We start from the raw sequence: 14,614 nt of genomic DNA, 5'->3' as shown, positions 1-14,614 counted from the left end.
ATCCTCGCTAACCCTATATCATGTGTTATCTTGCGTCAAAATGTCTATTTTGTAGTTGTCGCAGGAGTTGATCTCATGCGTTGATCCCAAACCATCGCAAAGTTGATCGCATGCATTGATCTCAATGAAGAAAAGTTGGTCGCATGAAATGCTGCAACTACAAAGTGATAGCCATGATAGAAGGTATGATCCCGAATAGTGGGTGGAATGCATTGATCCTCCAGGAAAAACAATCATGAACACATACCTTGGGAGTATCAAAAAGATAAGATCATGATGACATTCTCACCTACCGCGTTAGTAATGACAGTGATTAAGAGCGGAATTATCAAAGTTGTCGACGTTTAAGCTTTATAAATAGAGCCTTGAAATTCAAATTTAAGCATCCGGGACTCTGGCTTGACAGATTCTTGTGATCACAGACGAGAACATGAGTAGAAATTCTTTAAGAGTTCTTCATTACCACAACTTCCTTCAATTGACGACCGGAGCTTCGCCGGAGATAGAGTTCGAGAGAGACTACTCCATCGCCTATCCATTGCACCACCGGCAGTCTTGACACACGTCTGATGGAAGCAAGAGATTGCCTACATCTAGCCTTCCACCTCTTTTCTCACCTCGGTATTGGATTACATTTTGGCTTAAGACATTAATACATTTTATCATCAATGCATCTCGTTAATTCCTTCAATATCATTTTCATCATCTTCTTCTACTTTATCATCTTTTTCTTCCACCACAATTAGTTAAGTGCAGATTACAAGAGTTATCGCATACTTAATCATGCGGCATAGAGATATGATGCATGTAGCAAACCATCGAGAGGTGTGCATTACGCGAGTATAGTGAATCAATCTTGTTTGCTTCGTGCGAAGCTATCACACTGCTTTTCTTTGAGCGGAGTAGCTATAACCAACTGTCTGAGAGGGTAAGTAGTGAAACTTACTAAGCAAAGCAAGCAATGTTCCTAGAGATAGGAATAACCTTATGCTCAATGCAACTATGCGTTATAGAGATATAGAGCATGTGGCTGACCACCGAAAGGTGTGCGATGCGTTAGTGTGGCGAGCTGGGATTACCCTTGCGACCAAACTTAAGGACTTGGTGATATCTCCTCCACAACTCTACTTCTCCATGCATCTCATTACGTGTTAACAGTTGCTGCATCTCTATCGATTCTCATAGTTAAACTTCAATTATTCAGTCTGTTTAGCTAGGAGTAGGAGTAGCGCATAGTTAATCAGCTTATTTCTTTTTCTTTTTATTTTCCGCCTCAAACACATTACTTTACATTCATCTTTTAGCTGTGAATCCCCATGTTCGACCTTGGATCATCCTGAGAAAACTTGTGACAAGAACGCATGACCATCAACGCATATCGATTAACGCAAACAAAATTATTTTCCCCAACAGCTATATACTCGAAGAGTTCTCTGTTAATGTCAAATTATCAAAAATGAGAATTATTAAACATTATAAATTTTTCTTTTTTTAGCATAATTGGTCATTAGAGTTTGCTATTAGAGATAATTATTGCAGTTGGTAGCTAAAGCATGTCATTGGAAGTGGTCTTTGTCAGAGAGGGTTGTCAGAGTTGGTCTCTGGTGGTGGTCATTGAAGATAGTTGTCAACCTTTTATAAAATGACTTTTTTTTTTTTTTTTAAGATAAACCATTGAAATTTTAAACTAAACACTCCTTAATTTTCTTGATGTCGAAGTTCAAATTTTTGTATTCAACTTATGCTAACAAAAATTACAAACAATTATATTAAGTGGAGGCAATAAAGGAAGGTGAATTAAACCTCCGACCTCTTCAATTAGAGTGCATGTCAATACCACTGAACTAAACTTATTTTGACAAGATTTTTCTCATCCAAATATTATGTGCATGGCCTTAACTCTTATTTCTTATATTTTTATTTTAAAAAGACAAATCATATAGTTTATGCAAAATAATCTCTTTTTCATAAATTAAGCAAGCAATTAACCTTAGAGTGTTTTTAATAACTTTATGATATACTTTATGCAAAACAATTCTCTTTCAAGTAATTGGTTCCAAATGAGAGCAAGTTAAATTGTTTTGGCTAGCCTTTATAAATGAATAAACATCCTTGAGGATTAAGATATATCATATCTTATAGCAAAAATTGGAAATGAAGCAAAGGAGAAGTTCATTCCATTGCTCTATTCAAACAAAAACATATTATTGTGATGACCATTCATTATTTATGTGACATTTTCTATGTCTATATATTGCAACAAAATTGTTGAGATATAATTCAACCTCTTATATCATTTATTTACTCATTCATATATTATTGTTGAGATGGATGAGTAATAAGGTTGAAAATTAAAGTTTTATAATCGTTATTGTTTGTGTAAACTTTATCGATAGTATTTGATATTGTTGCTTTTAAGAATACTAGTTTCACAATACGTGCACTGCCCATGGCTAGTAATATTTAAAATAGTATCATGTAATAACATATAAATATATTTACAAATTAACTTACTATAAAACGTAGAATGTACCAATCGAATTTAAAGTTTTGTCTTTTATTATTTTAAATATTTAGATTTGCTTTTAAATCTATATAGCTCTATATATAACTGTATTATATTTTAGGTCAACCTTGATAATTAATTTAAATGATGATTTTTAAAATAATTCATATTAAAAATGATAAAACGGGGAAATCCTTACCATAGCTTAATTTAGTTAAAGGATTATATATCTTTTCTTTTAATTCACCTTGTAAAAGTGAATAAAATAAAATATTTTTTTATTTAGTTGTGGCTAATGTTTAGCACTAAGCTTTCAAATATATACTCAAGCCAATTTACATTTACATTTTTGGATTTATTATTAGTAGTTAAATTAATATTTTTAAAAGATGGAAAATGAATAGTTTCACATCCTTTTTATGGTCCACTAAAATTTTCCAATTATGTTAATTTCAATTAATTTTTTCTCCAACTAATTTTTTTTAGTATATTTGACCTAATTAATGGTTCATCCGTAAAAAAAGGTGAGTGATTGGATTTTGGTGGAGCATATATTAAAAAATAATCTAAGAAATACTAAATGGGTAAAATTAAATCTAAACGATCTTCTCTATTTTCACTTTTTCGATGATCTTTTAAAATAAAGATTTATTTCAAACCATATAGTTATGGTTCAATCTATTCCATACAGCCTAGAAGTCAAAATTTTAGTTGTACGTTTTATGGAAGTTAGTTTTTATATTAAAATACAATGCAATATATAAAATAAATTTAAAAGAATGAATATGGAGTAAAACAAATCGAAGGAAATTATGTATCCTATGAAATCTAATCAATTTTATTAGGGTGGGTTGTTATATTTAAATACAATTCAATAAGATGAAATCAATTTTAAAAGAGTAAAATTTGGGTAAATAATGTATTCTATGAAATCAAATGAATTTTATTGGATTGTATAATATTATAAAATATAATGCAATGAGATAAAACAAATTTAAAAAAATGAATGCTAGTTATGACAAATATGTTGGATATCATGTAATGAGTAATCTATGAAATCAAATAGATTTTATTGAAGTGGGTCTTCATACCTAAATACATTATTATCCTCAATTATAATATGAAAAAGCAATAAACAAATTGCCCCTAATTTGAACCATTCCTTCCATTGGAATCAATATATGCGGACAAAAAATTATCAAACCTTCTATACATTTTCCATTTAAAATCCAAATCTCATCTCTTCATGTAAATAAACTCCTAAGTCAAGTTCCTCCAAAAATTTAAAATGAAAACTAAAAGTCAAAAAACAAATAAACACATTTCAACATGACATTAAAAAAAAAATTGCAAAAAGAAAACTATGTGGTCTGAAGATAGTTGAGAAGATTTTTCGATTGTTTGACATTTAGGTTTTTCCTATAAACTTCTAAATCAAATCTCTCTAAAATCTAAAAACAAACAAGTTTTCATACTTGTTCCAAAGTTCCATTATCCGCATGCATTTAGATAATATTTTTAGTGTTTGAGGTTTTTTGTCCATGTAAATAAACTTCAAAATTAACCCACCATAATATATAAACTTCTAAATCAAATCCCTCCAGAATCCAAAACATACATATTTCAATACAGTATATATATATATATATATAAATAAGCAAATAATAAATGTTGAATTAGAAATTTCGCCCAATTAAATTTTACCATGTCATCACAACGAGAACCTAAGCTTATTTGAAAATTATAAATTGGATCATATCATATAATTTAGGAATAATCAGGTAAATAACATAATTAACACTATCATTTGGAAAAAAATAGTAAAAGGCAGAGTAGTTTTGAATTATACCAAACGCATGAAAATCACGTGAGTCAAACTTTTGGAAATCCTAAAATGCCCTTCTCATCTCTTTTAATTACAGTGTAATTAATTCAACATTTGTATTAACGAAATTGTTATTAATTCAACTATATATTCCAACCGACTTTCAATGCCAATTAACTTGATTATTTCAAGCGGATAATCCTCCTTAAATCTTGGGATTTTAGCCGCTATGAATTTATGTATTAAATTTAATACTTATTTTGAATTTTCAAATCTTCTACAACAACTAATTTTAAAATCTTCGTTTGAAATTTAAATTCTCATATTATATTAATTATTCCAATTGATATTTATTGTTTTTATTATACTTTCTATTAAATTTAATCAAGATTTACAGTTATAAAATACTTTTGAACATTATATTTATTATCCTTTTGTTCAAACCTAAAATATCAGAATACAACACGTAGCCCTAGCTTTCTTCATCCTTTCAACGTTTTATTCTTATGGCTAATAAACTATTAAGAGTTTTGTTCAATGGTAAGTGAGATGAAAATAACTACTATCATGACTTCCGATTTATAGAAGTTTCTGTTGCTTCAAACATATGTTTTAAACATCTTGTCGTTCTAATCCAATCTAAGGCTTTTCCAACTTCTGAATGTATTATTTCTAGGCTAACAATATATCAGGATTGTTGCAGAAATCGTAATGTGATTAGAATCGTGGAAGACAATTGACAACAAATCTACTTTGCAGGATGAAAGACTCCGCTTAATCGGTCACGACCAATAGTTCAAGTTGCAGAGTTTCTTCTTTCCGATGTGATTCCTATCGAGCCATTGTGAAAAGGTAGGCCAAGTGTAACGGTCATGCTTGTCCAGGGCCTGTTGCCCATGGCCGCATGCCCAATCCAACCCCCTTCTAGCTTACTTTCATATCCTGTATTGTATTAGTGTAGTTAGCTTGCTTTCTTTACATTTTCATTGTAAGTGACCACTCGCCCTTTTGCATATGCAAGGGCGCCAGTTGGCTTTTTGTTCAGAATGCACTATATGGGGATAAGACTAACCATCATTTCCTCATACCCGGAGTAGTACTCTATAAAGCCGTTGTTGTTGCTTATTGCTTTCTAGTCTACTACAATCTTTCTTTCTTTATTCACACTCACAAATCTTCTTACGAAAACCTTTTCTCCAAACCCGTTTTCTAAAACCGTTTTCCCTAAAACGGGGGTGGAGGTTGCAAGAGGCACTCGGTGTGCCATCGGCAGTCCGTAATCGAGTTGGCTGGCTTGTTCGTGAGCGGGAACAAGTGCCGCACAATCGCTAAGAGAAGCTTCCGAAAGAGCGATTGTGACAGTTGGTATCAGAGCCAGGTTGGCTTATAGAGAGAAGATCAGTGATCATGTCGGCGACGAAGAACCTGAACAAGTCCCATGTGGACAGATTGGTAGAGATGGAAGAACAAATGCTCTACCTGAGAGAGGTCCCAGATAATGTTCGTTTCCTTGAGACTCGGCTACAAGAAGTTGCCGAGAAAGCCGATGGAATTGATGCGGTGGTAGGCCGCCTAGACGGATTACCCGTCAGAGAATTGATGATGAGGGTAGAGACCCTCGAGACCAAGACAGTACGGTCCGGCAGCTTTGAACGAGGCGATAGCTCCTCGGGCTCTGTTGCCCACATAGAGGAGCGTGTCGAAGAGCTGGATAGCTCCCAAAAAGCAATACTTCAGATGGTAACTGACTTATCTGAAGACTTTCGATCGGCCCTGGATGTCGTCAGAGCCGAGATAGCGGATGTGAGTGCTAGAGCGAATCTCACCATCCGAGCGGTAGGGAACCAAGCCCCACCTGGGGGAGCAATGGCAGTGAGCCGAATAAAAATCCCAGAACCGAAACCCTTCTGTGGGGTGCAAGAAGCGAAAGCCCTGAAAAATTTTATCTTCGACCTTGAGCAATACTTCAAGGCGACGAACACAGTGACTGAAGAGTCAAAAGTCACAATAGCAACGATGCATCTAGTTGAAGATGCGAAATTGTGGTGGAGATCACGATTTACAGACATACAAGAAGGACGCTGCACTATTGATACTTGGGATAGATTGAAACAAGAACTTCGTTCGCAGTTCTTCCCTGAAAATGTCGAGATCTTGGCTCGACGAAAACTTCGAGAGCTAAAGCAAACAGGTAACATCAGGGACTATGTAAAACAGTTTGCAGGACTCATGTTGGACATACGAGATATGTCTGAAAAAGACAAGGTCTTTTGCTTTGTGGAAGGGCTGAAACCGTGGGCAAAATCAAAACTATATGAACAGAGAGTACAGGATCTCCCCTCTGCCTACGCGGCAGCTGAACGGCTGTACGACCTTAGCACTGACTCACAAGATGTGAGGAAACAATCAACTTCCTCCAATGGGGGAAACAGAAACAGCCGTTCCAGTCCTCCCAGACCTGGGGGAGGAGACAAGAACACAGGGGGGGACCGTAAATCATCCCAACCGAGATCAGGAAACAACTGGCGGGGACCGCCACAACAGCATAACAATTACAATCGCCCCCTATCTTGTTTCATATGTAGAGGGCCACACAGGGCGGGCGAATGTCCAAATCGAACTGCGTTCAATGCTTTTCAAGCCACATTGGCCTCTACCTCCGAAGACAAGGCTGAACTGGAAGAGACGGTAACCGAGCCAATGGCAGAAATTGAGAATCCCATGATGGGGGCATTGAAATTCCTATCTGCACTTCAGAAGAATATGGGAAAGGCGACGGAGCCACTAGAGAAAGGTCTCATGTATGTGGACGCTTGGGTCAACCAAAGATCGGCCAAAACCACGATGGTTGACTCTAGGGCTACCCATAACTTCATGGCTGAAAGGGAAGCTCGCCGTCTAAACTTGAATTGGGAAAGAGATGCAGGGAAGATGAAAGCTGTGAATTCCGCAGCCCTACCAATTACGGGGATAGCGAAGAGAACTCCGGTGAAGTTAGGAGATTGGAAGGGCTTCGTTGACTTCGTAATTGTCAAGATGGATGATTTCGACGTGGTACTGGGAATGGAATTTCTGCTTGAACATAAAGTCATACCAATGCCCCTTGCCAAATGCTTAGTCATTACCGGATCTACACCGACCGTAGTCCAAGCCAGTATCAAGCAGCCAAATGGGGTGAGAATGATCTCAGCCCTCCAATTGAAGAGGGGCCTGGCCCACGACGAACCTACGTTCATGGCCATCCCGATAGAATCAGTTGAGTCCACTGAAGAGGAGATCCCCCAAGACGTTCTATTTGTCTTGGAAAAGTATTGAGACGTCATGCCGAAAAGCCTGCCCAAGTTCTTACCCCCACGAAGGGGGATTGACCATGAGATTGAGTTGTTGCCAGGGGCAAAGCCGCCTGCCAAGAATGCATATCGGATGGCCCCGCCAGAATTGGCTGAGCTTCGGAAACAGTTAGACGAGTTGTTAGAGGCAGGATTTATTAGACCGGCAAAGGCTCCTTATGGAGCCCCAGTACTGTTCCAGAAGAAGAAGGATGGGAGCCTCCGGTTGTGCATCGACTATCGGGCCTTGAATAAGCTCACAGTCCGCAACAAATATCCCCTTCCTATCATCACTGACTTATTTGATCAGCTTCACGGTGCTAAGTATTTCTCGAAGCTGGACCTACGGTCTGGATATTATCAGGTTCGAATTGCTGAAGGAGACGAACCCAAGACGACCTGTGTCACGAGATATGGAGCCTTCGAATTCCTCGTGATGCCCTTTGGCCTCACCAATGCTCCAGCAACGTTCTGTACCCTAATGAACCAAGTGTTTCACGAATACCTCGACAAATTCGTCGTAGTATATCTTGATGACATCGTGGTCTATAGTGCCTCGTTGGAGGACCATCGGCGTCACCTCCAACTAGTCTTTGAAAAGCTGAGGAGAAATCAGTTGTATGTAAAGAGAGAGAAGTGCTTCTTTGCCCAAGAGCGCATAAATTTCCTCGGCCACGTGATTGAGTGTGGTCGGATTGGTATGGAAGAGGGCAAGGTGGCCGCAATTAGAGACTGGAGGGTACCATCATCCGTGACCGAACTACGATCCTTCCTCGGACTAGCCAACTACTATAGGCGGTTCGTAGAAGGATTCTCGAGAAGAACAGAGCCATTAACCGAACTGTTGAAGAAAGATAGCCAATGGAGCTGGACTCCTGAATGTCAAGCCGCCTTTGAGGGCTTGAAGAAAGTGATGATTGAGGGGCCGGTCCTCGGAATTGCCGACGTGACCAAGCCATTTGAAGTAGAGACTGATGCTTCTGACTTCGCGTTGGGCGGTGTTCTCCTCCAAGACGGACACCCCATCGCGTATGAGAGTAGAAAACTAAATGATGCCGAACGGAGGTATGCCGCCTCCGAGAAAGAGATGTTAGCAGTAGTTCACTGCTTGAGGGCCTGGAGACAGTATCTCTTAGGGGCCAAGTTCGTGGTCAAGACCGACAATAACTCCATTTGTCACTTCTTCAACCAACCGAAGTTGTCGTCCAAACAGGCATGGTGGCAGGAATGTCTAGCGGAGTTCGACTTCCAATTCGAACATAGACCGGGGAAAAGCAACCAAGCGGCTGACGCTCTTAGCCGAAAGAGCGAACATGCGGCCCTGTGCATGTTCGCCCGCCTACAAGCAAGTACGTTGAGTGCAACAGTACGATAAACTGTCAAAACTCACTTGACAAATGATACAGCGGCGCAGGCCATCTTACAGTTGGCCAGAGAGGGGAAGACACGCCAGTTCTGGGTGGAAGATGATCTACTATACACCAAAGGCAATCGCCTCTACATCCCCAGATCCGGGGAGTTACGAAGGTCGCTGATGAAGGAGTGTCACGACACACCGTGGGCAGGACATAATGGTTGGCAGAGGACTTATGCCCTTCTGAAGCAAGGCTACTATTGGCCAAGTCTTCGAGACGATGTCATGCAATTTACCAAGACTTGCCTTGTCTGCCAACAAGATAAGGTTGAAAGGGCGAAATTAGCGGGTCTGCTGGAACCCCTACCTGTGCCCTCTAGACCGTGGGAGAGTGTGTCTCTCGACTTCATCACCCATTTGCCCAAGGTGGGAGAGTTTGAATCGGTCCTTGTTATCATCGACCGATTCTCGAAATATGCCACGTTCGTCCCAACGCCGAAAATGTGCACAGCCGTGATGACTGCTCAGCTGTTCTTCAAACACATCGTGAAATTATGGGGTGTCCCCATGAGCATTGTTAGCGATCGGGACGGAAGATTCACTGGGACATTCTGGACAGAATTGTTCAGAATATTGGGATCATCACTGAATATTTCCTCTAGCTATCATCCCCAAACTGACGGACATACGGAACGCTTCAACAGTATGCTCGAGGAATATCTGCGTCACTTTATCGACGCTAGGCAGAAGAACTGGGTCCAGTTGTTAGATGTGGCTCAGTTCAACTTCAATAGCCAACAGAGTTCCGCGACCGGAAAAACGCCCTTCGAAGTGGTGTGCGGCAGACAGCCACTCATGCCACACTTGGTGGACCACCCTTATGCAGGCAAAAGTCTTCAGGCACATAAATTCACTAAAGAGTGGAGCAAAACCTCTGAGATCGCTCGCGCCTACCTAGAAAGAGCATCGAAGAGGATGAAGAAGTGGGCTGATAAGAAGCGGAGGGCCCTTGAGTTTCAAGCTGGGGACAAGGTCCTGATCAAGCTACGACCGGAACAGTTTCGTTTTCGAGGCCAGAGAGACCAACGGCTAGTAAGGAAATATGAAGGTCTAGTGGAGGTAATTGAGAAGGTCGGGAGAACCTCATACAGGGTTCAGTTACCCTCATGGATGAAGATTCATCCTATCATCCATGTGAGTATCCTGAAGCCTTATCATCCCGATCCCGAGGACGAACAGCGAAACATGCTAAGGCGCCCACCGGTCACGATAAAGAGTTCTGCTGAGAAAGAAGTTGCACAAATCCTGGATAAACGTACGCGCCGTATTGGAAGACCCAGACGAGAACTGACAGAGTTCTTAGTGAAATGGAAGGATCTCCCCGACGAAGAGATCAGTTGGGAGCGAGCCGAAGACTTGAAGAATGCAGCTCCAGCCATTGCAGGTTTTGAACAAGGTCGGTTGACGGGGACGTCAACCAATTAAGTGGGGGAGAATGTAACGGTCATGCTTGTCCAGGGCCTGTTGCCCATGGCCGCATGCCCAATCCAACCCCCTTCTAGCTTACTTTCATATCCTGTATTGTATTAGTGTAGTTAGCTTGCTTTCTTTACATTTTCATTGTAAGTGACCACTCGCCCTTTTGCATATGCAAGGGCGCCAGTTGGCTTTTTGTTCAGAATGCACTATATGGGGATAAGACTAACCATCATTTCCTCATACCCGGAGTAGTACTCTATAAAGCCGTTGTTGTTGCTTATTGCTTTCTAGTCTACTACAATCTTTCTTTCTTTATTCACACTCACAAATCTTCTTACGAAAACCTTTTCTCCAAACCCGTTTTCTAAAACCGTTTTCCCTAAAACGGGGGTGGAGGTTGCAAGAGGCACTCGGTGTGCCATCGGCAGTCCGTAATCGAGTTGGCTGGCTTGTTCGTGAGCGGGAACAAGTGCCGCACAATCGCTAAGAGAAGCTTCCGAAAGAGCGATTGTGACACCAAGCATATAGACGATGTTGGTATTAACTTGTTTGCCTTGGGGTCTTATATCCACCTTGACTAATTCGATCAAGGAAGGATATACCATCCTCGGATATTGTTTGTTTCTTTTCTATTCATCAGACCTCCACAATTGACACCAACACCACATCATAATTGGTTAGTAATATCAATTGATAATTTTTAGTTAGGATTTTCACACTCTAATATAAATCGATTTCTTTCTTCACAATTATTTAGATAAAGTTTTTATTAGTCCAGCTCTCACTTTTTAAACTAATATTTTGATCTAGAACCAAGAAAAAAATATTGTTACAAAATTTTGGATAAGTTCAACAACGATGTAGATGGTTTGGTTGAGTGATTTTCAATTGCCATATATATCTCATTGGAAATATCGCCAAAAAATTTCAATAGACCTTTTGATGACTACAAAACCTTCATCCGAATTACAGTGTAATTAATTTTTCTTTAACACTAAAATGCTCTCACCTGGATTTTCAAAATTTTGAGTAAAGTGGAGGAAATTATGGTTGCGATGATAGATTCAGAGATAGTGATTCTATTCACGACCACATCAATACATCAATGTTGGCAGATGAGTCGATTCGGAGAGAAAAATGGTGGCAACTTGGTTAGAGAAGAGGTTGGGGCAGTAATTAGAGCCTAGCCTACCGATAGTCTCTAGATGTTAGTTTTAATTACAATATAACTATGAATATTTCTTAATAAGTCAATTGCAATCTCATTTGTATGGTTGAGGGTAGTTTAGACTTTTATAAATTTGTTTATTTTTTATTTGTTTTGCCATTTTTGGTAATGAGATGATGATTTGCTATTTTTACAAATGAAAAGTTAAAATTTATTATTCTTCTCGTTAGCCCTATAATTTAAAGTCACTTAGGTCTATAGCCCACACTCAATTCAAGCTCATGGAAAAAACTTGGGCCAAAGGAAAGACTAGGCCTAATCCCAACAACTTGGGGGAGGGGTTTGAAGCTCTGAAGAAATGAGACCCTAAAGATTAAAAGCTCTGAAGATTGAAGTTTGAAAAATTGAAGCTCGAAGCTCCTAAGGTTTCAAGTTCTAAAGACTCAAGCTTCCTAAGTTCTCAAGCTCCCAAATTCTCAAGCTCCAAAATCTAAAGCTCCCAAGTCTTGAAGACCAAAACTCTTAAGTTCTCAAGTGCTAAAGATTGAAGCTTCTTAAGTTCCAAAGACTGAAGCATTTAAATTCTGGAGATATGAAGAATACAACTTCTCTTAAAGTCTTAATATCTAAATAATACAACTCCCTACAAGCTTTGAAGATTTAAAGAATATAACTCTTTCTCAAGTTCTAAAGACCAAAGCCATGAAACTATCAGATCTTGAAGACTGAAGCTCTCAAGCCTAAAGATTGAAGCTTCAAAGGCTAATGCAAGAAGATCAATATGTTCAAAGGTCAATTCTCCAATAAGATCATCAAGTTCAAAGGTTGGTTCTCTAAGAAGATCATCGAGCTCAAAGGCCGATCCTCTAGTATATCAACAAGCCCAAAGGTTGATCCCTCCACGAAGATCATTAAGCCCAAAGGTCGATCATCCAAGAAGATCAACTAACTTAAAGATTAAAGTTTATCTTTTTTTTTAGAGAAAGCATCGAAGGATAGCGTATTAGAGATTGTACTCACTATATTAAAAAAATTAATACAAATACAAAGTTCCAATTCCATGAATTAAATTTCTCCTAAAATCTCATGTGAACAAATTGACACGCCCGGTGGGACCTCTCTATCTTTCATTTCTTTCTTTCATACAATATCAAATGTTGTCCAAAGGCAATGCTCCCAAAACTTCAGATGATGCTATGAAGGGATTTGATTTCTCGCAACGGAAGCGAGCGATCACTTGTCTTTGAAATACGTTTTACATAAGCTTAAATTAATAGAGCAAACAGAAACAATGATAAATATAAGATCTTAAGCATACTTCTACTAGCATTTGGAGAGGAAAAAGGATAAGATAAATACATACCCTCGAAAAAACAATTTCTTCACTTTTCCTCTCCACAACAATAGATCATGAATTGTGATAGCTCTTCTGCTTCTCCCAAAATCAGCAACACCGAATACCACCACAAAAGAGTCTTCCTTATTATTCTCAAGGAGATAACCAACGACATAGTGGTGGGCTTGCCTATGGACTTTGGTAAGAGAAGAATAATAGAGATCTTGAGAGGGAATTTTTCATAGATGAATGTTATAGAGGAAGAGATCTTACAAAGAGAACCATTCTTCTGCTTTTTCATTTCACATAAAAAACCAACTCATTTGTTTTTCTTCTCTACCACGCATTTAATTGAGAGAATGAAGTTAAAAAATAACTACTTCAATAACTCCCAAGGAGTTATACTTAATTTTAATTTCAAGACATTTAAATTTTAATTATATTACATTAATATAATTAAATACCATATCTTATATCTTATATAATATATAACCTATAGCTTATTATATCATATATAATATAACATATAGTTTATATTCTCTCATATAACTGTAGTATTAATATGAATCATATTCTTATTAGTTTTAACCTATAGTTTCTATATGAATCATATTCATATAATAATATTTGAATCATATTCAAATAATAATCTCTCTCATCAAACTATATAGATTTAATATGAATCATATTCAAATTAATTTTAACATATAGTTTTTATATGGATCTCATTCATGTAATAAATACTTGAATCATATTCAAATACTTATCTCTTTCATATAATGTATCAACATACGTTACATTTTATAATATATCAACATACATTATATTAATTATATCTTATACAATTAATTTCCTTTAATTAATTCAAATTAAACCAAAATTAATTTAATTCTCTTTAGTTCTTATCGAGCTAAGAATGAGACCTTTTGGACCTACAGATTGAAGCTATAATGATACGAGATTAATTGATTAATCTCTTCAATCAAATTAATCAACGTTCATTAACTGTTTATCATTCCACTAAAGACCGGTAGTTGCACTCTCTGCGCCGTAGATATATTTATGTGTATGTTGGATATAACCAATCAATAGTGTGTTGACTCTTCACAAATTGCTCGTAAGTATAGTTTGGTCAAAATTACCATTTTACCTCTGTAGTTACATTTAACTCTTTAAGTACCACGTATCCCTCTAATGAACTAGTCATAGTCCCACTATAACTCGACCTCTCTCTAGCCAGTGAGAGGGTGAGGGCCCTCATTATTCAAGACTCGGAATCAACCTTTAAGGGAGCAATTCATATACTTACCCCAGGGAATGAGTGAATTACATATTGTGTAGCTGAGTTTTCAGCTCCCCACTCAGAAGAATCCCCAAAATGGTAGACATATCGAGTTAGTGAATCTGACCACTCTCACTCATACAAATCAAAGGACCGCCATCATAGGTAAGGGTTTACAACTCACTCAGGATTAAGGTCAAGTCACCTATGGTCATCCTAGTGAAATGTAAGTCTCTTCTAGCAATGGTGTTATAAAGAGAGACTTAACATTTCATGGTTTGGTCTTATACAAACTATTTGTATAGGATACCCCACTCACATGTCTTCACATGAAT

General features: G+C 38.0%; 1 protein-coding gene across 1 annotated transcript; it reads left to right on the top strand.

Moving 5' to 3' along the window:
- The first annotated feature begins 5,544 nt into the window (after nucleotides 1-5,544).
- LOC150038253 (uncharacterized) lies at nucleotides 5,545-11,680 on the top strand. Its single transcript, XM_090312513.1, has 6 exons — nucleotides 5,545-7,526; nucleotides 7,674-8,204; nucleotides 8,517-8,756; nucleotides 9,067-9,119; nucleotides 9,677-9,914; nucleotides 11,609-11,680. The coding sequence occupies exons 1-6, from the start codon at nucleotides 5,739-5,741 to the stop codon at nucleotides 11,678-11,680; spliced, it is 2,922 nt and encodes a 973-aa protein (XP_090168639.1). The 5' UTR covers nucleotides 5,545-5,738.
- Nucleotides 11,681-14,614: the final 2,934 nt, after the last annotated feature.

The sequence above is a fragment of the Benincasa hispida genome, chromosome 1, assembly GCF_027475165.1.
Source record: "Benincasa hispida cultivar pf3 chromosome 1, pf3_genome.v1.1, whole genome shotgun sequence".
NCBI lineage: Eukaryota > Viridiplantae > Streptophyta > Magnoliopsida > Cucurbitales > Cucurbitaceae > Benincasa > Benincasa hispida.
This window is presented reverse-complemented; position numbering and strand designations above follow the sequence as displayed.

What these genes read in the sequence shown, in the direction of transcription:
- LOC150038253 (XM_090312513.1), top strand. Translation starts at nt 5,739, where the DNA reads ATGTCGGCGACGAAGAACCTGAACAAGTCCCATGTGGACAGATTGGTA. An exon ending in GGAAGACACGCCAGTTCTGG is followed by an intron (nt 9,120 to 9,676) that starts GTGGAAGATGAT and finishes TATTTCCTCTAG; the next exon opens with CTATCATCCCCAAACTGACG. An exon ending in ATGCAGGCAAAAGTCTTCAG is followed by an intron (nt 9,915 to 11,608) that starts GCACATAAATTC and finishes CAATGTTGGCAG; the next exon opens with ATGAGTCGATTCGGAGAGAA.